The 20,773-nt window shown below is 41.4% G+C and overlaps 1 protein-coding gene across 3 annotated transcripts; it reads right to left on the bottom strand.

The window, feature by feature from the left end:
• Positions 1 to 452: 452 nt before the first annotated feature.
• On the bottom strand, positions 453 to 20,219 carry sin3aa (SIN3 transcription regulator family member Aa). Of its 3 annotated transcripts, none has more exons than XM_077517532.1 (21): positions 20,129 to 20,219; positions 15,979 to 16,198; positions 14,631 to 14,819; positions 14,428 to 14,534; positions 14,019 to 14,328; positions 12,406 to 12,651; positions 12,165 to 12,317; positions 10,776 to 10,931; positions 10,592 to 10,684; positions 10,376 to 10,494; positions 10,047 to 10,257; positions 9,811 to 9,927; positions 8,283 to 8,521; positions 8,002 to 8,185; positions 6,248 to 6,854; positions 4,816 to 4,985; positions 4,552 to 4,725; positions 4,334 to 4,426; positions 4,149 to 4,243; positions 2,951 to 3,143; positions 453 to 1,966 (listed from the first exon to the last, which is right to left on the bottom strand). In XM_077517532.1, exons 2-21 carry the CDS (start codon positions 16,168 to 16,170, stop codon positions 1,751 to 1,753), a joined length of 3,864 nt encoding a protein of 1,287 aa, XP_077373658.1. In that variant the 5' UTR covers positions 16,171 to 16,198; positions 20,129 to 20,219; the 3' UTR covers positions 453 to 1,750. The 3 variants fall into 3 exon arrangements, with proteins under 3 accessions (XP_077373658.1, XP_077373659.1, XP_077373657.1); XM_077517533.1 differs by lacking the exon at positions 20,129 to 20,219 and adding an exon at positions 18,142 to 18,377 and having other exon boundaries at positions 12,406 to 12,642; XM_077517531.1 differs by lacking the exon at positions 20,129 to 20,219 and adding an exon at positions 18,142 to 18,376.
• Between the last annotated feature and the right edge of the window lie 554 nt (positions 20,220 to 20,773).

Below are 20,773 nucleotides of genomic sequence, written 5' to 3'. Positions count from 1 at the left end.
AATTCGAGACTGTATGGCCAGATTATACTGCCCTCTGGTGGCCAAGGCACACACACACACACACACACCAGAATTTGTAGCACAATCATTGTGCAATATATATTCCTTGCATTCTATTTAACTACAACCGTATGTTTACATTCAGTTCAATGGGGACAGACCACTTGAGATATGAATGTTTTGAGTTATGGTAAAGTTTGTAATGTCATTTGTAAGTCAAGACCAATGTAAATCTGTTGGAATTACATACGGCTCTTAATTGTATTATTTTGCATTTTGCATTTTTACACCCCTTTGATCATTTCTGGTTCAAAGGTCATCAGCATCCTTTTTTTTTTTTTTTGGTCTCATAGACATAAATAAGTGAAAGAAAAACACACTTGAGAGATTCATAATATGAAAGGACAAAAAAATATGACAGACAGGAATAAAAATCCACAGACATTTAATAATTGTAGGCTACAAATGTGTTTTTTTTATTATTACTTTAAATAATGTCTAAATAAACGGACGAAAGACATGCTTGCGTGAATTTTCCAAATATCAAAAATACAACCGGGAGGAAGGTGGTAAGGGGCTGGGGGCAGCAGAAATCTATCCAGGGTGGAGAGGGGCTAAAAGTTGGATGGTCGCAGTGCTTTTCGTTCGTTTTTTTTTTTTTTTTTTTTTTTCTTTCAGGAGAAGTGAGAAGAAAATATATTTGTTATTTATAAAACCAGAAAAAAATACCTGGATACATTTTTACTTTTCCATGTGTGTGTGTGTGTGTGTGTTTTTTTAAACTACATAGGCAAAATTAAAAAGAAGAAAAGACCTAAAAGAACACACAAAGAGAGAGAGAGGAGGTCTTTGTGGGGGTTTCTGGGTGCAAGGTAGGTCAAAAACAGCACGTTTGTATCAACAAGTCCCTTTGGTAAAAACTGTACTAAATGTTGTCTTTCTTGCCTCTCTTTCATTGCTTGTTTTGTTTTTTCTTCTTCTTTACATTCTAACAGTTAGCTCGGAAAGTTCTACTAACACAACAACACGCGTCGGTCTTAAAAAGTCTGAAACTATTTACAGTGTATTTACAAGGTGTGTCAGCATTGGCGGTAGGCTTTTTTTTCTTCTTTTTTTTTTTTAATTTAAAAAAAAAAAAAAAAAGAGTTGTCTTCCAGGGCGGCGAGGATGATGTATGTTAATAGAACTATATATAATATATATTATATATGTATATATGTACAACACATAGCTTTACAATGGTGCACTCTTGAGTTCAAACAGTGTTGTGAAGCGACGTGCTTTGTTTTGTCGCCCGACAACAACGTTTGGGAGGTTCATCCCGGAACAGGAAGTGAGTTGTGATTGGGCGTTCGTCTCCATCTAAAAAAGCTGGGAATCTGTTTCTTTTTTTTTTTTTTTTTCCTTTTGAAATTTTTCAGAATAAGTGCACTTGTCCAGCGTGTCTGGGCTGGCTTACAGAAATAATACCCCCCCCCTCTGTGTTGGGATCATGTGGACGGTGGAATGGTAAAGCGGCGGTTTACTGTAGAAAAAGCGACGTTCTCTTGGTTGAGTGCTGGTGAGCGGGACGAGACCATTCCCGAGTTTTGGCACCCTTGTTGAAGGGGGGCGGAAATGTGTTCCCAGCTAAAAACGCTGGTAAAAACAATAACGGTAACCCCGCCGCCACTGGAGCGACAACGCACACGCCCCCCCCCCCCCCGCCGCCTTAAAAACAAAACTGCTTCCTGACCTGGAGCCGGGCTCGCTACGGGTTGTATTTGACGCGGTATTTGTTGACGTCGCGGAAGTGGAGGACCTCGGGCTGGCGCGCGGTGCTGCAGGGCAAAAGTCCGTCGCGGCCCTCGCCCATCAGCCACTTGTCGGTGTCGGCGGCCATGTCGGCGCCGACGTGCTCCTCGGCCCACGCCGCCAGCCACGCCTGGAAGCGCTTGTGGAGGCGCGTGCTCACGCGCTCGTGGGACTGTGGACGGAGGGAGGAAAGAAGCGGTTAACGTCAGTCAGTCGTGATTATCGCCTCAGAACTGCTTTTCGCAGTCCGACTGCATCAACACCCTTTTCTTTAGCACTAAATAATTGTTCATGTTTAAAATTATAAGAGTGATTTCTTAATAACTTACACATATTTTCTGAAAATAATTTATTTATTATACTTTAATGTTGTTGCAGTTGCAAGACATACAAAAAGACGTTAATTCTAATACTCATTTCAGTGTTTTTCTAAAAAAAACAAAAAAACAAAAGAAAAGTCACAATATGAATATCGTTTAAGTAAGAGTAGTAGGGATGTAACAATACCAGCAATATCGTGATATTGCAATATTAAAACTGCCACAATATATCGTCAAAGCAGCACATCTGTTATAAAAAAATAAAAAAAATAAAAATCAGGTTGATCTCCATTTGTGCAGTTCTAGCACCCTCTGGTGGCTAGTTCTATGTTTCAAATCGCTAATGGTCAGATGAATGGGAACGTAACATGCTTGTGAACCGAGTCAATTTGTGGAGGAACTCAATGTGGGCTTAGCAAGTAAGTGCCTCGATATTAAGTGTGATTAGAGATTGTAGGTTTTTATATGCATTGCTGTAATATACAAAAGCACAATATTATATATTTTTTTATAGTCTGATTCCATTTTTTTTTTTTTGTTTTTCAATATTGTGACCTTTCTTTGTATCATATCATGACCTTCATATCGTGATAATATCGTTTTGTGATGTTTGGATATCGTTCCATCCCTAAAGAGTGGTAGTATTCTTTAAAAAAAAAAAAAAAACACTCGTTTTTAAACTCTCTGTCGCAGTTATTTGAAAGTGCATTACAAATAAAATCTACTTCTTAATATTAAAATTTGAAGGATACACACCACTATCATCCTTGAGCTTTGTCAGTCGCATACATCTCACTCACTCACGCAAGCGAGAAGGCGTCAATCTGAGACCCTACCTGGTGCGCTCGCATCAGCGCGGTACGTCGGTACATGTAGTCCTCCGACTTGAAGACGTACACCATTTTGTAGGAGTTGAGCTTGAACATGCACTCCATCTTCTCCATGTCCAGTGGCTTCTTGCCTCCCTCGCCGGCCTCCTTCTCCGCCTGCTCGCGACACTTCTGGTACTTGCGGATCCGCCGCAGATTCCTGCCGACAACACGAGTTGTGAACATGATCTCTACTTGGGCTGTCACTTGCCAATATTTTTGAAATGGTTATTGTATGGATAAGTCCAGCGATTAAGTGAATAAGAAAATGATTTTGCATGAAAACGTATGGTAAAATATTCTCTTATTATTGTTATTATTTGGTCATGTTTACTGAATAAACAAAACCAAATAACTCGCCAACATTTATGAAACTAAGAGCTGCTCCTCAAGTACTGATTAATGCAAAAGGCTCCACTTTTGGGCTTGAGGTTCAACTACAATTAGAATTATGTCAATTACGGGTATTACAATTATATAAATTACAGGTTATTCATACTCCAGCTGCAAATGATTGCATTCATAACAGATTAAACCTAAATGACTGCTGTGTCTTTCTTTATTTCTTTTTTTCTTTAATGAACTGGCTCAGATTCAGTTACCCTTTCTAGTTTGGTCCATAACATAAAGAAAAAATATATCCAAAATGTTGATAATGTTTTTCAAAATAAAAGCACCTGTTTGCAAAAGTCTTATTTGGATTATTATTATTCAGGTTATTCATACTCCAGCTGCAAATGATAGCATTCTAAATAGATTAAATTGACTAGTTTTTTGTTTTTGTTTCTTTGTTTTTTTTAAATGAACTTGTTCTTGGTCCATAACATACAAAAAAATAATAATAATAATTCATCAAAAATGTGGATAATATTGTCCAAAATAAAAGCACATTTTCGCAAAAGTCTTATTTGGAGTAAGCACAACTTGGCCCACAAAAAAGTTCTTAATTCATAATAATAATAACGCCAATAATAATAATAATAATAATAACGCTAATAATAATAATAATAATAATAATAATAATAATCATAATAATAATAATAATAATAATAATAATAATAATAATAATAATAACAACAACAATAAATGGCAACTTGAAGAGGTAAAGGCAGTGCCTGGTGCTCAGGCCATGAAATTTGAAATGAAGGAGCCGCGGGTGCCTCACCTGGGAAGAAAGACGGGCTTCTGGGCCAGGTGCTCCCTCAACTCGGGTGTGGTGGTGTCCGGGTTCAAGTAACGGCCGACGTAATCGAACCACCGCTGCAGACACAGAATGTGACATTTTTTTTTTTTTTTTTTACAATAACTCAATACAGTCAAGAAGCTTCTGCCGGCCGCCATCTTTCTCACCTCTGCCTCCATGGGCTCGTCAGAATTCTCCTCCTCGGTGTCGAGCAGCTCCAGCGTCAGCTGCACCAGGCCTCTGTTCCTGATAAACATCACCTAAGAGGAAACACATGCAAAGGTGACACAGATGTAACACATTTTGTGAATTTGTCCCTCCACCGAGCACAAAAACAAAACTTGTGGCCGCCATTTAGTCTGAATTGACTTTTGTCTTGTCTCACCTTGAAGCAATTCTCATCCGACATGAGCTGCTCTGCTTTACGCTGGTAGGCGGCCTCCGGGGCGCTCCGTGCAGACAGCGTGGACATGGAGCCCCCGCAGGCGCCGTTAGCGCTCTCGGCCAAGTAGAGGTCCGTCACCTGGACGCAGATCTCGTCGCTCACGATGTGCTGGAGCTACGGAGGGGGATGCGTGCGAACGTACGGTGTTGAATTTGGGGCGAGAAAAGCGAGTGCTGCACCGCGCGGGACGAGAGGGAGGCTCACCTGCCGGACGATGCTCTGTATGAGCTTGTCCATGGTGAAGGCGATGTACGCGTGAATGGTGAACATTTCCCTCAGCGAGTCCTCGTACTGCGACGCCTCCATGTTGCCGTCAAGCAGGTTGCGAACCATCTCCAAGAAGGCCGAGTAGTAAACCTCCACGTCGATGTCCACTAGTGGGAGATTAATGACACCAAATTTCAGCATTTCAACACAATTTTGGTCTGTTTTATTGCTGCTTCTCCTTCTCGTGCACCTATGAACTCTTGTTACCACAACACTTTGATACTAGGGGTGTGCTAAAAAAAGAAAAAATAATAATCGATACGACATTGTTGCGGGCCTCATTACAATACATGTATCAGAATTGATATTGCTCATTAATTTTAAAGCAAAGTTAAAGCAAGGTCGCTTGCGCAGGAACAGCTGCCTCTGAATTTTCGTTCATGCAATAGGCAGGTGCAGGTAAGCAGAAGAGACACTGGCGGGTGCTTTGGCAGCTTGCATTGTACTTAACAAGCAGCGTCTTTGAAGTTAATTGCCTTCAATTAGTCCACTTGTCGCATAGGAGGAGCGGGGGAGCAGATGAAAGGGACATGAGTGCCTTAGGTGTTTAGTTTGCATTGTAGCCTACTTATTTTATTTATTTTTTTAAAAGTGTATGGTGAAGTCTGTTTTAAAAATAGCCCACCAGTGATTGGATACTGTGTCTTGCTAAGAAAAATTAAAACGGAGGAAGAATATGAACATTTATTTACTTATAAACTGGTAAACATGGTACATGTTTCTAAACGTGCCAGAAGAGCTGCTAACAAATTTTTTTTTGCCATCCAGCATATTAAAAATATCGTTTGACTGTTACCATAAAAATGCAAGTAAATTAATGTAAAATATTGGGATATGCATCGCCCAAGGTTATTTTAGCTAAAAACTATTTTGTTAACAAAATAAAATAAAAACGAAAACAAACTACATTTTATGTTTACAAAACTAACTAAACCTAACTATAATTATAGCAAAATTGTCCGTTTTAGTCTTTGGTAATTAATGCAGGAGCCTTTGGGGATGATTTTAATGTGATTTTAAGTAGATTCATTTCTATATTAACCGGAATAAGGACGTATGAAAGTGTGTCTTACAGAAGTGACATCATCTCACAGCAGCCAATAGAACCGCACCTTCAGATGACGTCACTCCCATGGTGTTTTTAAATATTGCGCATGAGTCATACACACTTTAAAAAAAAAAAAACACTAATACTGAAACTAACTAAATTTAAAAAAACGAAATAAAAACTAACTAAAGTGAAAACTCGCAAACTATCAAAAAAAAACCTGGTATCACCTTGAAGACCATGTATCGGGATACATATGTATCGCGATACGTATCGTATCATGAGGTTGTTGGCAATACCCCAGACCGAGTCGATACTCACTGGGCTCCTTGAGTCTCAGCTGGATGGCCGGGTTGTCGTTCTTCTCCTTCTTGAGTCCGAGGACCTCCCGCTCCCATTCCCGCTCGCGCATGTCCTCCTCGATCTGCCTTTCGGCTTGCCAGTAGAGGCGCAGGAGTCGCGAGCACAGCGTGTGGTGCAACCGCAGGAAGATGTACCAGTTGTTGTTGACGTAGAAGAGGTTGTAGGCGTCGTCGCAGCCGCGCAGCTTCTGGGCCGCCGTGTTGCTGAACAGCAGCTTGGACTTCGACGGGCTAGCGGCGCCGCCCCCGCCGCCTCCCCCGGGGATGCCGTTGTGCTTCTTGGAGGGGACGCCCTCCTCCACATCCATCTCCTCGTCCTCCTCCTCCTCCTCTTCCTCCTCCACGTCGGAGAGCTCGCCGCGTTGGGCAAAGAGCAAGTCGGGCACGAAGTGGTACATGATCTGTTTGATCTTGTACTTGTCTTCCTTCTGAATGCCGGTCTGGCGCTTGACGTGGTGGATGATGAGGGCGGCGGCGTCCTCCAGGATCTGTCGGTCCTCGTACACCCGGGTCAGGTGGGGGCCTGCGGGCGGGCTGCCGATCTCCTCGGACGCCTGCTCCTGGCGCTGCAGGGCAAAAAACTTCAACTTGAGTCTGAAATATACACCACGATAGGAGTGCAAGGTACAATTGTGCTCATGAGTTTACATATCCGTAGGGTATGTAAACTTATGAGCACAACTGTGTAAGCGGTAGACTGAATAAATTTGGCCTGTAGTGGAGATTTGGACTCGACTGACCAATTGCAATAATACAGAGACCACACTAATCCAATATTTATACAAGTAAAAACTTTAAAATTCAATGAATTGATGGAGTTTAGCCGCCTTAAAATAATATACCGGTATATTGCCCATCATGAAACTTTACCAATTAACATGCAAATCAATTTATTTATTTTTTAAAAAAAGGAGGAAAGTGAGCGCAAATTAAGAGGAACAGATATTTTTTCCCAAACCTAAATACAGAAAAAAACAAAAAGAATGATGCATTTCAACTGAAGGTGTCAGTTTGTGGAACAATCTGGATTATAAAGCCAAGTCATCTCAGTCCTTTTTTTTTTTTTTTTTTTTTTAAAAAAGCTCAATTACTGGAAAAATATATATAGCACAGGGTCATGCTGTTGAATAATTTTTTTTTATTTATTACCATGAAAGCATCTTTACTGCTTACTGTCATTTATTTTGTTTTGATTATTTATTTATTTATGTATTTATTTATTTATTTGTGATCAGGGTCAGATATAAGTTTCACTTCCTTCTGTCCCCTTTCATTTATTTATTAAAGAATGAAATAAAAATTTTGAATTGAATGTCATCATATTTGTCACAATGTTAAATTGGCTTTAAATGCATCAGTTAGCGCTTAATGCTAGCATGCTCTTTAGGCTAGTATGCTAGCTAATGCTATTGATGGTTATTTGATTTGTTTAAGGTGAATAATTTACAAAATACGGCCATTTATGTAACACGAGTTCATGATTGTGTACATGCTAAAAGCATGGTGTTGATGCTTTATGATCCTTTCTGTTTTAAGTGCTATTTGTGGATTTTCGTCACTACTGCGGGCTTTCCAGGATTTCACTGTAGTAGTGCTTCTTCATTTATTCTTTGCCATGTTATTTATTCGGACCAAAAGTTGATGAGAGCGAAATGAGACTGTTCCAAACGCTTGTCATTCAACCAGTGATGAAGCAGAAAAAGGCTCACTCACTTCATCGTAGATGCTTTCGATTTCGTTGAGCAGGGACTTGGAGCGCAGCACTTTGGTGTCGTTCTGCTTGAAGTTGATGCCCTGATGGTCCAGAGACTTGAGGTAATACTTCTCGTTCTGCTCCCGCCAGATCTTATTGAAACCTCGCTGGGCTTCCCGCCACTCCTCCTCCTTGGTCTTTAGCCTGAGTAGTGATGTTGGGGAGGACACGTTACCGGATGAAAAATTCTGCTTTATTAAAAACACAACGCGCTCCGTCGTCATTCTGGTCCGGCGCGCACCTCTTTAAAACGATGGGGACGGAAATGGCCGGGTTCTTCTTCAGGCCGTCAATAATGTCCGGTGCTTTGTCGCTGTATATCCTCTGGATGGCTTTCCGGTGCACCACCTCAGACGAACCGCCCAGCGTGTTGTCCAAGCGGAATTTGGCCTGCTCCTCCGCCGACATCCGCGATATCTTCCGCTGCACCGACTCCAGGACTCGGATGGTCGCCAGGTTGGTTTCCAGCACCACGTCCAACTGTAAGGAGGAAAACAAACATTTTGTTCAAAAGTTGTGCACATCAGGGTCGAGTTTAAGTGCTGTCACTATCAAATGTTTTCAGAAACCATTAATCTATCGATTATTATTACTTGACTAATTTGATTCATTTTAATTTTGCATTAAAGTGTATTACAAAAACATTCTACCCTGATTAGTACTGTTTATTAACCAGTTGTTGGTGTTTATTTTGTACTTTGTATTCATAAAGTGATTAATTCTTTTGACTGTCTCACATTATTAAAAAAAAAAAAAAAAAAAACAACAGTACCAGCCGATTACAAGCATTTTAACTCATCTTTCAAGGCAAACAGAATATTGTGTTCTTTTACTACATATACAATGTGGGTACACCATGAAAGATTGCATTCCATTCTTTCATTATAAAAAAAAAAAACATGTTTCTACCTTATTCCCTTCTTTAGTAATCGCCATTTGAGAATTGGTCATTTGAGTGACATTGAGTGAAAATTAAAAAGATAAGGTGAAAACAAGCCTTTTGTGAGAAGATACAGTTTCCCCACAATAGTGACACTTGTTTAGTGGCGCTCTGTGAATTAGGTTTAATGTGACAAAGGCTTTCATCATTCACGTCATCCTTGAAAACGTTCTACTTCATCTAATTTCATCAGAATCCGTCATGTTTCATTGTAATTCCATACGCCGGCAGCCCATTGAAAAGAGATACAATGCTGCCATCTGCTGGCCCTACTTGGTGGGTGTTTTTGGTTTCACAATTCAATGACCCGACAGCGCTGCACTTAGACGTGCTGGACATTGAGATATATATTTAAAAAAAAAAAAAAAAAAAAAAAACGTAGTTGACGTCATTTAACGTTTATGGCAGCATAATTGAGACTTTACTAAACGTTATTAAACGTTTTTGGCGGTAAAAAAGTTTAAAAAAAAAAAAAAGAAAAGAAAAAAAAAAGAAAAAAAAAAAAGTAAAAGTTGATTGATGTTGTACTGTGTTACCGGTTTGGTCATTGTTTCCCAAAGTAAAAACAGATGTTTGAAAATGTCTTATTTTGATGAAACACAGAAGATAATCAGTCTTCCTTCTTCCACTACAGAAATCAGTGAACAATTATTGTTGATATGCTGAAATCAGAGGAGTTGGACCATTTTAAATTAAAAAATGGCTGCAAACGATTACTCCATTTTGAAAATATTTGTCGATTACTTTGATAATCGATTACTTTTTGACAGCTCTAGTCGCGTTTAGACCTCACGCGCTACGTGATCCCACCTCACAAGTAATAACTCACCTCAAAGCGCTCGTCTTCACACCTATAGATGTGCTCCTCGTACTGCGTCTTCTTGGAGCTGACGAAGGTGGAGTCTTCGGACCAGGAAGGCAAGGACACCCAGGTGTCATTTAGCACCTGAAGCCAAAACATGTAACGGGGTTAAGAGGTTCACGCCTGTACTAAAAGTCTTATTAATGGACTGGAGTCGACAGCTAAAATGCTGTTGACCTGTGCCACTGCCGCTGTCAGCTCACCTCTTTACAAAGTGGCGTTCTCCCAGTGCATTTGGGCTGCTGGTAGCTTTTGGGCAGTGCCCTGTAACTGGAGCCGAGCCTTTTGCATGACGCGTAGTCAATCTCCATGGCGATGCCCTCGGTGGCCCGCTCCTTGGGGTACGCCTCGATGTGGGACATTTCACGGTAACCCAGGAAGTTTTTGAACCAGGTGAACAGCTCCGGGAATTTCCTGGAGCGAACGGCGGGAGGGTTGAAGTGAGAGACAAAAAAAAAACAAAAACAAAAAACAAAAACAAAAAACGGTCAAGTGACCGCTACGAATCAAAAAAAAAATGTCGAGCACTCACCCTAAGAAGGGCAGCACCAGCTGAACCAGCTCAGTCCGGGAGATCACCTCCTGGTTGAAGATGACCAGACATCGAAGGAAGTTGTCGTAGGCCTCCGCACTCCGCAAGGCTTTGCGCACCTTCCGGGAGAAACACATTTGCATGTTATTTTTTTGCATTTTAAAAATATCAATTAATGTATAAAAAAAAAAAAGGTGGAAGAAAATGGAAAGGTACCTTCTCAAAGAACAGCGACTCGGTTCCGACTCCGTGCTTGCTTGCCTCGGCCATGGACGACGAATCTTTCAAATTCAGCAACTTGGGCTTCTTCTGTTTCAGCAACAATCAAAAAGAGGCACACTTGAATGACAAAACCGTCCCACGGGTGACCCCGAGCAGAATAAGCGGAGGTGTTGCATACCTTGATGGGGGGCGTGGCTCCCGGAGTCGGATGCCGGCGGATCTGGCAGCCGTTCTGATTGGGCCTCTGCTTGTTGTTGAGCTGCAGCTTCTTGGCGGTGCCGCCGTGATCGTTCCGTACCGACTCGGCCTTCTCGGCTGTCGTCTTGCTCAACATCTGAGCGGAATGGAAACGTTTAAAAGCTAGCGAGCGAGTGGACTGATTCGAGTTGAACGTATCCGCGTAATAAATGGAGGTTCACTATCGTCAGTGGATCACTGAGAACAAATAAGTGTCGCTCGTTTTGCACAATCACTCGGTTTCTCCTTCCTGCTTTTGTTCCCATTCTATTGACCAGCTTTTTATGAATGAAAGGCTTTGATTGGGATTTTTTTTTTTTTACGTTAGCGTCGCTCTGTGATTTCCGACCACTGTGCTGCAAGTTCAACAGCTGTGCCACAGTAAATGATCCAATTTCACTTTAGTCGTACAATTACGCTGTTTATACAACTGATCGCAACAGCCTATGTTGACAACATTAACACATTTATAACATTTTTTTTAATATGATTACATTTCTATAAAGCGATCCGAAAAGATCACCTTGAGTCAACTCAAGATTGGATTTTCAGAATGTCGAATGTTATGCACCCTTCCCTCCTGGCTGGCGCTTAATGACTATTCTTTTGTCTTTTTTTGTTTATTGAACATATAAACCAGCAACAGATATACTGCAATTAAAAATTAAACAGATTTAGAAGAAAATTATTTTTTACATACATGGTCATCATTAAGCACAGCTTACATGTTCAAGAGGGAGTAGTAGGAAGAAGTAAAAAAATAACTTATCGAGTCCTACACTAAAAAAAAAAAAAACAACCTTCCACATAAACAGCTGCACTTATATGTGCATAGATATGCCAACAGCACTGTGCATTTAGTTGATAAGCTAACATTTTTACAGATATATAAATCAGCACAAATTTAATATTTTCTACATTTGTCCTGACTTACATCTGATTTAATTTAAATATTGTTGTTGTACTTTGTGTTTTATACATCCTTTTGAAATAAACCAGTGATTCACACCATTTTAGGTTAATTCCAAAATTATTCCACAAATTTACACCTATTACTGAAACACACCTTTGGTTAATATTTGTTCTTATTTTGATTTTTTTTTTTTTTTTTTAAATAAACGCTTGTACCAGAAATGCCAGGATGTTTGGAGTTGTCAATTGTTAAAAGAGCCTGCAGCCAGTAACATTACTGTGTAGAAAAATGATCACCACACAATGGTGAAAAATCAGCCATATAAAATGAAATATGTATGAATTAAACATCTGTGATATAGTGAGACTGTGAAAAGTGAGTTGCAATTGGCACAGAACAAATTCAAGTGTCGCTCACCACTGAACTGTTGGCGTCTGGAAGGAACTGTCCAAACTCGGAGAGCAGGTCCTCTTGGTTCTTGAAGAGCCGGGCAACCTGCGCGTAGACCTCTTGCTCCGTCAGGGCCGGGGTGTAGTTCCCTCCGGCCTCCTTTGCGTTCCGTTGCTCCTTCTGCATCACGTATTAAGGCACAACGTGTGTTTCAGCAAAACGGAATTTCCACGTTACCCTTACGGTGAGTTCCCCCCCTTTTGCTGACCTGGTACGTGTGCAGGATCTCCAAGAAGGCTTTGTAGATGTTGGGCTGACCCTGGAAGCGGTTCTTGATCTTGTTGACGTAGTTGATGGCGTGGTTGAACTCCACCGGCTGGTTGTTCTGCGCCGGCAGGCCGGCGGCGGGCACCCCGCCGAGCGGCGGGTGCAGCGGCACGGGCGGCGAGCGCGGCGCGCCGTACGCCGGGATGGACGGGTTGCTCTGGCTGCCCGGCGTCGGCGCCTGGGGAGGCTGCCACGAGGCACAATTAGGAATGTTTTCCAGCGCATCGCATCTTTTCGGCGCCTCGGATGCACGTGCGAAGTTATACAGACACACAAATATCGAGGACAGTAAGTGACAGTAATTCATAAAAAAACAAAACAATAAATAAATAAATAAAAGAACAGAATGTCAACGGCCAAGCGACGTTTGGTCTTTGTGCGAGGTGGCTTTCATCCACCCTCCCTCCCCATGTTGGTCACACATCCTCGAGGGCGAAGGATTTCTAGACGCCAAAAAAGGCTACGTTCAACGCTGCCTGAACATTTAAGAAAAGGTTTGCGTTGACAACAATTAGGGCCTTGTCACAGATTATTCCTATTGGTTAAATGATTTTGAAACAAGACCAAATCAACTAGAATGGACATGTTTTGGCATCTTTCTTTTATTTTTTATTTTTTTTATTTTTCTTATTTGTTTTTTGTTTTGTCTCTCTCTCTATCTATCTATCTATCGACTCACATACTTATTATTAATCTACTGATGTAAATTGTATTTACTTGTATACTTACTTACAATGTTTCGCTCTTGTTTTGCTTATCTAATTCTTCACATGACCGATTTCTGTTCCATGCACTTTGTTATAAAGCAATGCTTGTTTCAAAGTGCTTTTTAAATAAAGTTGAGTTGAGAGTTAAGTAGTGATCAGAAGAGCTTAATTTTGCCAAATAATGCAATAGAAAGTAACGCAAAACTACTTTTTTTATTAGAAAGGACAAAAAGTAAGACTACTTTAAAAAAGTAACTACATTCCTATTAAACTGTGCTTTTGCGCCATCTTGTGATATACTAGGATGCTTCATAAAAAGCACAAACAGCCAATTGGAGTTTTTCAATTAATAACTGATGATACGTTAACTAAACCAGGGCTCACCAAACTTTTTAAAAGTGTGAGGGTCATTCTTGGGTACTAAAATAACCTTTAATAATGTTTGTTATGTTATTATTAAAGGGATACTTGACTAATTTTGCAATTTTCAGCAGCAAAACATAATATTTTGTCTATCGCGAATCTGATAACATCATTACTTTTCTATGTACAATTAACACCGTCAAAATGTCTTTTTGCCACTTGGCGTCGACTGAAAATGACATCACATGTTGAGGGTTGTTGTGGAAAATAATTGTTTAGCGAGTTTAACGTGTTTTTGCTTTATTTATGAGCCTTTTACTTCTTGTACACGAATCTACAACAGTATGACCTTGGCAGATGAGTCTGCCTTTCCGCAAAATCCATTTAATGCCTTTTCATGTTTTTTAACGGCCCGCAGAAACCTCGTGTCATCAAATTATTTGAGTTATCCAATGAATTGTTTCATCCCTTAATAACAACTCACTTTGCTCATCTTGGCTGGGACGGGCTGCGTGAGGAGGGCCGGCGCGCTGGTGGTGGCGGCGGCGGCGGCGGCGGGTGGCGCCTGGGCAGAGTGCTGCGTGCCGGGCGCACCCGTGATGGGGATGTTCTGCACCGAAATGCCGTGCGGGGTGATGTGGTGGATCTGGCCGGGCGTCGTCACGTTGACCAGGTCGTTGGTCTGCACCTCGATCTTGTAGCCGGGCGGCAGGAAGGTGTTGAAGCCCATGATGAGGTCGGGGTGTCCTTTGAAGAGCTGCGACACCCGGCTGATGACGCCGGGGGTGTCGATGCTGCCGGCGCAAGCACAGACGAGGTCCATTTTCGGGATATTATCATCATAAAGGTGACGTAGAGAATGTTTGCCAAACTGCTGTGAAACGCGTGCTCACCTTTGAGACTTGAACTCTTTCATGATGTCCAGGAAGTCGTTGTAAACCTGAGGCTGGTTGCCAAATTGCAACTTGACTTGGTCCAAGTACGACAACGCATCCTCCACCTATGGGAGACAAAAATGAAGGAAATGAAAGGGCAATGTTCGTTCTTGCCTTCATTATTTTCACTGTGTAAAAATAAAAAAATAAAAAATGAATACCTTGAGCCGCTGAAACTGCTGCTGGCCCTGCGCCGAGGCCTGAGGCGCAGCCGCGTGGCTGTGCGCCGGCATCACGGGGGGCCCGTGGGACTGGACGGCGGCGGGGCTGTGGTGGTGGGACCCTCCGTGGACGGCCGGGCTGGGTGCGTGCACGTGGCCGCCACCGCTGTTCTGAGCCACCGTGGGAACCTGCGGGAAAAACAACCACACGTGTGATTTGGCCCGTCCTCATAGGAAACGAGCATATCTTGGAGTGATAAAGCGAACGTCGTTTCTACAACAGAAGTAGAACAGTGTTGTTTGCGACAGCGTGTAGGTTCGATGAGCCTCATTCATCAAATAAGAGATATGATTTCAAACTTATTTGGCAGCTTGTGGTAAATTGAACACATCTATGCGACAAAAGTGGATGTAGAAAGTGAACATCCCCATTGAGATTAGGGGACTACAGGTGCAAATTAGCAACTGCTGCTAGAATCTGGCATATTAACAATTTGTGGTTTTCATTCATGTGCATTGTCCCTTTCAAATAAAATGAAATGAAATGACAGCTCATATTACCATCTTATTGTATTTTGCGCTTAATATATTTTATCCAAAATGGTTCATAAAATGAATTCATGAATAATCACTGCTTTTGCAAATTATAAAAGGGTGCCATGTTTTCTGCAATGATCAGCATGAATGATTCCGTGGTTGCCTTTCAATTGGCTCGGAATGGACTTTTTTCTGTGTGTGGTAAATGTTTATAGGAAATTCAAGTTAGGCGGGGGAATTTGGGAAATACTCCAGATTGGACATTCTCCATAGTAATTAATTTAATTAAAGAAAATGTATCACATTAAAGCATAATTACATTCATTTTGGCTTGCTGAAAAAAAAAAAAAAAAAAAAAAAAAAGACATCCATATAAGATATATCGCTCTCCTTGCCCACAAAGTGGCGGTATCGGTGTATCGGAAGCTTGCTCTCCATAACTCAAATTTAAGCTCCCAAAAGGGAAAAGTACATTTTAAAAACTCGTGTGACAGTTTGTAACTCAAAAAACTCAGAAGTCATGGCACCACTGTGCTTGAATGAAATTTAAAATTAAATATATTTTTTCCAACTATATTTGGAGCCCCATTTAAGAGCAACCATTAATTTTGTAAAATCCTAAATTCCCGTTCATTCCCAAATAATATTTCCAACTTCCTAAAAATGGTTGCTTTATTGTGTTTTTACACCTGTGCAACGTTAAAATGTTAAAACATTGCACAGGGTTTTAATAAAGCTTTTAGTTTATGTCACAATTTTACAGAGGTTCAGCTACAAAATATCCACTTTCTTTGACAGAGTTTTTGCATACCTGGTATCCCTGCGGGACCGAGTACTGGACACCTGAAGTGGGCTGCATGTTGTCGGCCACGGCCTCGTACACCGCCGGCGGCACCGGTGCCGGGGCCAGGACGCGGTGCTGGAAGGTCTCGGCGTTGCCGGGGAGGCGCCGCTGCTGGGACGCAAAAACCGTTTCCTGATCCTCCAGTCGCCGCTTCATCATGAACTCATACTCGACGCAGCTGAGAGACCTGCGGGGGGACATGAGGAGAAACCATGAGCAAAAAAGGTTGTCTCCACACATGACGACAGTCAGCCGGAGATGAGCCGAGTTGCTTTTGAGCTTTTCCTTTGAAACTCTTCACTTGTAGCTGCACGATGGAGTCAAAACATACCAGAGAAACGCACGTGCAAAACCTTAAAAGGCAAGAAGATGAAGAAGGTGTGGTAGTTTGGGGCAAAGAAGCACTTACAAACTTCAATGACAACTTCATTTGAGCTACTGTGCTTCAAGTTTAATTGGTGTTCTTCCTAGGTGACAAAACAATATGACAGAACATGCATTAATGTTCTATGACGCGTGTTCTCCTTAAGGTAACGGGTGACTTTGGGCAAGGCACATATTGGCTAAAATGCACATCACTCGACTCACATTAATTCACAAAATGAATGGTTGGCTTGTCTCTAAAGGAAATTAAGTACAGCTGGGGAAAATATTAATTTTGCATGGTGTCTGCTTATGACAACATAAAATTGTTATATTTAGAGATGTCCCATTCATAAGGTTTTTTTTTGGCGGGGGGGTTGTAGCCAAGTCCCGAGTCACTTCATTTTGAGTATCAGTCGATTCTGACAACTCATTATGAATTTAAAATAAAACTATGCTACTACAAAAAGCTACTACTTTCTTTTGTCAAACTCACAATGTAACATGATGGAAAGTGTAATCTCGTTTTGGGGTACTTAAAAGTTGTTGCTGTTCCATGTAGCAGGATATTTTTATCTCCAGATAATTTTGTCGCTTTTTACATTTAAATGAACGGGTTGATTGAGTACGTCTACGTTCTTTTGCTATTTTTACGCAAGCTTGCTTCTAAGTACTTTTGACACCACTTGAAGCTAAATCCCATCTTGTGACGTTCCAGGAGCGTGGCAAACAATGAATGGAACGGGACCAAAGGCAGTGGAAGCGGTGTTTAACTGTTTTACCTCCCACAAGACGACATTTGAAAAACTTTTCTGTCTCCTTTTTGTAACCAAGGTTGAGTAAAAGCGTACAATGGCCGCAGCCAATCACGGCTACCGATCGGCTACGTCACCGAAGCAACAAACGTGTGGGAGTCGCTCAGCAAGTCACAACTTCCCCATACTACTGCGACTCCGCACGAAAATAAGACCCCTAATTAAGTGGTTTTAATCGTAAATATACAACTTCATTTACAAGACACGCATGCCCCGACACGTTAACAATCAACTTGGGAGGAGCATGTGAGCTACAGCTAAACTAGCTTAGCCTGGTGTCGCTCGACCGCAAACCGTCGCTTCGTGGAAGAGGCAGAATTGTCAACAAAATGGCGTTAAATTCACCAAAACAATTTGATTTTAAAAATGACAGTTTTACTTGTGAGGTGTACGGGAAGCATTGAGCCCCTCGCGGTTGCTCCCCGCTCCACCCCCCATTTTACGTACGCGAGGCCTTGCCTCCCAAGCACCGAGCTCGAGTTCCATACGTGGCCGCCATTTGGTGGAGCATGCGCGGCAGGAGGGACCCCCGCCGAGGCGTTCCACGTCGACGTAGGTAAGCGCGACACAAACACACGAAAAAAAAAAAAAAAAGTCACCGACTCGCCGGTTCATTTGCGGGTGGGTTGTTTATTCGCGTCTATTTTACTCCGTAACTTGATTTGTAGCGGGGGTGAGGAGGAGTGTTTCGCTGTGTTAGCTGCTAGCTAATGTAAACAACATGAGGAGCCCCGACTCCGAGGGACGTCCGAGCGGGGGGGACACATGCTGCTTTCTAATAACGTTGTTAAAGCATCGACTCGCGATCCATTCGAGAGATAATTTTCAGTTTGAATCACAATAGTCGTCATTTGTGCGTTTAGCATGTTTTTTTTTCCCCCTCGGCAGACTGGCGGGGAGCTTCGAGGCTAGCCGCGTTAGCTCGTTGAATGAATTTCCAACCTGAACTCACCCCTCTCTTTAAGTTCACCGACGGTTATACGGTAATCCGTTCGGCGGGGTTTAACCGCGATGCCTCCAGCCGGGGTGCAGTCCGAAGAGACAGGTGTGTCAAACAGCGACTTATTCGGCGGTATGTATTGTAAAATAAAAACAAAAACAAGAGATGTGGAGCTGCAAAGTGGGGGGAGAAAAAAAAATCTATCCCGACAGGGGAAAACAATCTCCGTTAGGTTAGCTTGTGGGCGGGGGCGTGCGGGTTGGGGGTAACCACGCCCCCCTGGTGGGTTACCGTTGGATAATTCGGAGAGAGGTCGACGCGCAGGGGCGGGGTGGCTCCTTGGGATTGGTTGATGGAGCTGTCAATCGATGATGGAGCGCTTCCTTGACTGAGAGCGCGACAACGGCTGAGGCGAGGAGCTTCAAAACAAAATAGTTTGCTGTCAATTGTTTGACAGCATATACAGTATTAATTTTTAAGTGTTTTTTTTCAGGAGTTTTGTCTGAATTTTGTGAAGAAAGTCTTAATTTCCAGGAGAACTATTCCTTTGTTTTAATGGCAATATTTACAAAAAATATGTAATTTATGAAAAACTTGCTAAATGTGATGATAAACGACAATCTAAGGTAATCACTGCATAATTATAACATTTTGAAATCAAAGGTGTACGTTTAAATGTCTAAAAATCGCATATTATGGGCTAATCATGTATTAATAATAATAATAATAATGCATCATTTTTATATAGCGCTTTTCTAGACACTCAGGCACTTTACATGGAATAATGTAAATTTGATTTTATGATACTACAAAAGACTTATGAAGGGAGGTTAAAAAAAACACACACACAAAAATTAAAAATGACAGTTTTTACCAAAAGTTGTTTTTCATGATTTAAAAAAAAAGTATTTATTATAAGTCATAAGTTTAGTCAACCAAAGAATTATTAATTTCCATCAGAAAAACATTGTCATGGTAAAATAATAAAAGTCAGAAAGCAATGAAGTTGTAGTGTAGTGTCGGGGAAAAAACAACATTGTACGAGGATAACTGTAATTTTGTGATGAAAAAAAAAAACATTTTTACAAGAAACCACTATCTTATATAAAATTGTAATAAATATTACGAAAGAAACCAATCTCGTGCCGAAAGTGCCTGGACAAAACACTTGATGGAATTTTTCGTTTGACACTCGCTTTTTGGTCAACCTTTTCCGGGTTATACCCCGCCCCCTTTTGGGAAAAGCCTCAGCCAATCATGTCGCTCGCTCGCCGGTAAAGCATCGCCCACGATAGGCGGAGCTTTAAACACCAGCCCGGGATTCCTCCTCCTGTCCTCGGCTTCTGCCTTTTTTTTTTTCTTTTTTTTTTATAAGGCTCTCCACAAATATAAGTACGGAACACCCGACAAATGTGCATTAGTCCGAAAAGATACACGCCCTGTCGAGGAAAATAGACATCTAGTAGCCGTTTTGTGCGTGTAACATGTCGCCGTTTGTTGTTAAACGGTGTTCAGTCGAAGCGCCGAACAAAAGGGGCTCCCTGACTGAACAATGCTAAAGTCATATGGCGGCTACACGACGTCAGAGCGCATTCAAAACAACAAGCAATTTTTTTTTTTTTGTCATTTGCTCTCATTCTATATCGTCAAAAATGTCGAGACACAACACACAACAACACGTCCTCCCCTCGACACACACGACACGTCCCCTCCTCCCATTTGCAAACATGCTCGGTTGACCATCAAAACAGAGCAAGACGCCTCGCGTTGTGTTTAGCTGTTATTATAAAACAAAACAAGAAACGCCATTACGGTGCTATACAGTAGGAATACACTATACGTTACGTTTATGCACGCACACACAAAAAAGCACCCAAGCATGCGATCGTCTGCCCAACACAAACGCTCCAAACGCCGTTCCACGCATTCATCATAAGAAGCCATGCAAAGTGCACTTGTGTGTTTTTAAAATGGTTGACTTCAGTTCGGGGTTACATACCCAGCAGGTATTTTTAAGAAGAAGAGACTCCGTACTCCTTACGTTATTCGTGTTTGGAACAAAATAGTTCGGGCACGCCCCCTAAGAGAGCCAGCACCCCCCCACAACCCCCCCGTGTTAGCATTGGCGAGCGTCACATTGCGCATCACTAGTTTGAAGAGCACCCGCGAAAATTTCTCCAAAGCTTCCGGATTAAATTTAAATGGAAACCAATGGCAATTATTGTCTGTCCAAAATTGTAATGATCAAAGGATTTGTAATACATCTATTTATGACGAAGTACTTATATAAAATTGATTAGTAGCTCACCGAACAAAAAGTCTTAAAAAACGATCATTATTTGTACTACTTATTAACTCTTTTAATGTACACAACATTTTTGTATACTTTGTGTACTTTTGAATATAGTTTATAAACAAAACAAAAAAGGATCACCCGCTAAAATACATCTGTTTGTTTTTTCGTTTTATATCACTCATCGGATTTTGTTGTCATTTGTGGGCAAGAATTTGTGATTATTATCCCATAATATGGGATTTTTAGACATTTAAACGTACACCTTTGATTTCAAAATATAATTATGCTGATTACCTTAGATTGTCGTTTATCATCACATTTAGCAAGTTTTTCATAAATTACATCTTT

This window comes from Festucalex cinctus, chromosome 3 (genome assembly GCF_051991245.1).
Source record: "Festucalex cinctus isolate MCC-2025b chromosome 3, RoL_Fcin_1.0, whole genome shotgun sequence".
Classification (NCBI taxonomy): Eukaryota; Metazoa; Chordata; class Actinopteri; order Syngnathiformes; family Syngnathidae; genus Festucalex; species Festucalex cinctus.
The sequence above is the reverse complement of the archived record's forward strand: the minus strand, read 5'-3'. Positions and strand labels throughout refer to the sequence as shown.

Bases quoted from the DNA above. Each gene is read 5' to 3' on its own strand.
- sin3aa (XM_077517532.1), bottom strand. From the start codon at position 16,170: ATGATGAAGCGGCGACTGGAGGATCAGGAAACGGTTTTTGCGTCCCAG. The intron at 10,258-10,375 runs GTGAGTGCTCGA...CGTTCGCTCCAG, and splicing joins CTGGTGCTGCCCTTCTTAGG to GAAATTCCCGGAGCTGTTCA. The intron at 4,986-6,247 runs GTGAGTATCGAC...ATCTCCCACTAG, and splicing joins GCTGAGACTCAAGGAGCCCA to TGGACATCGACGTGGAGGTT.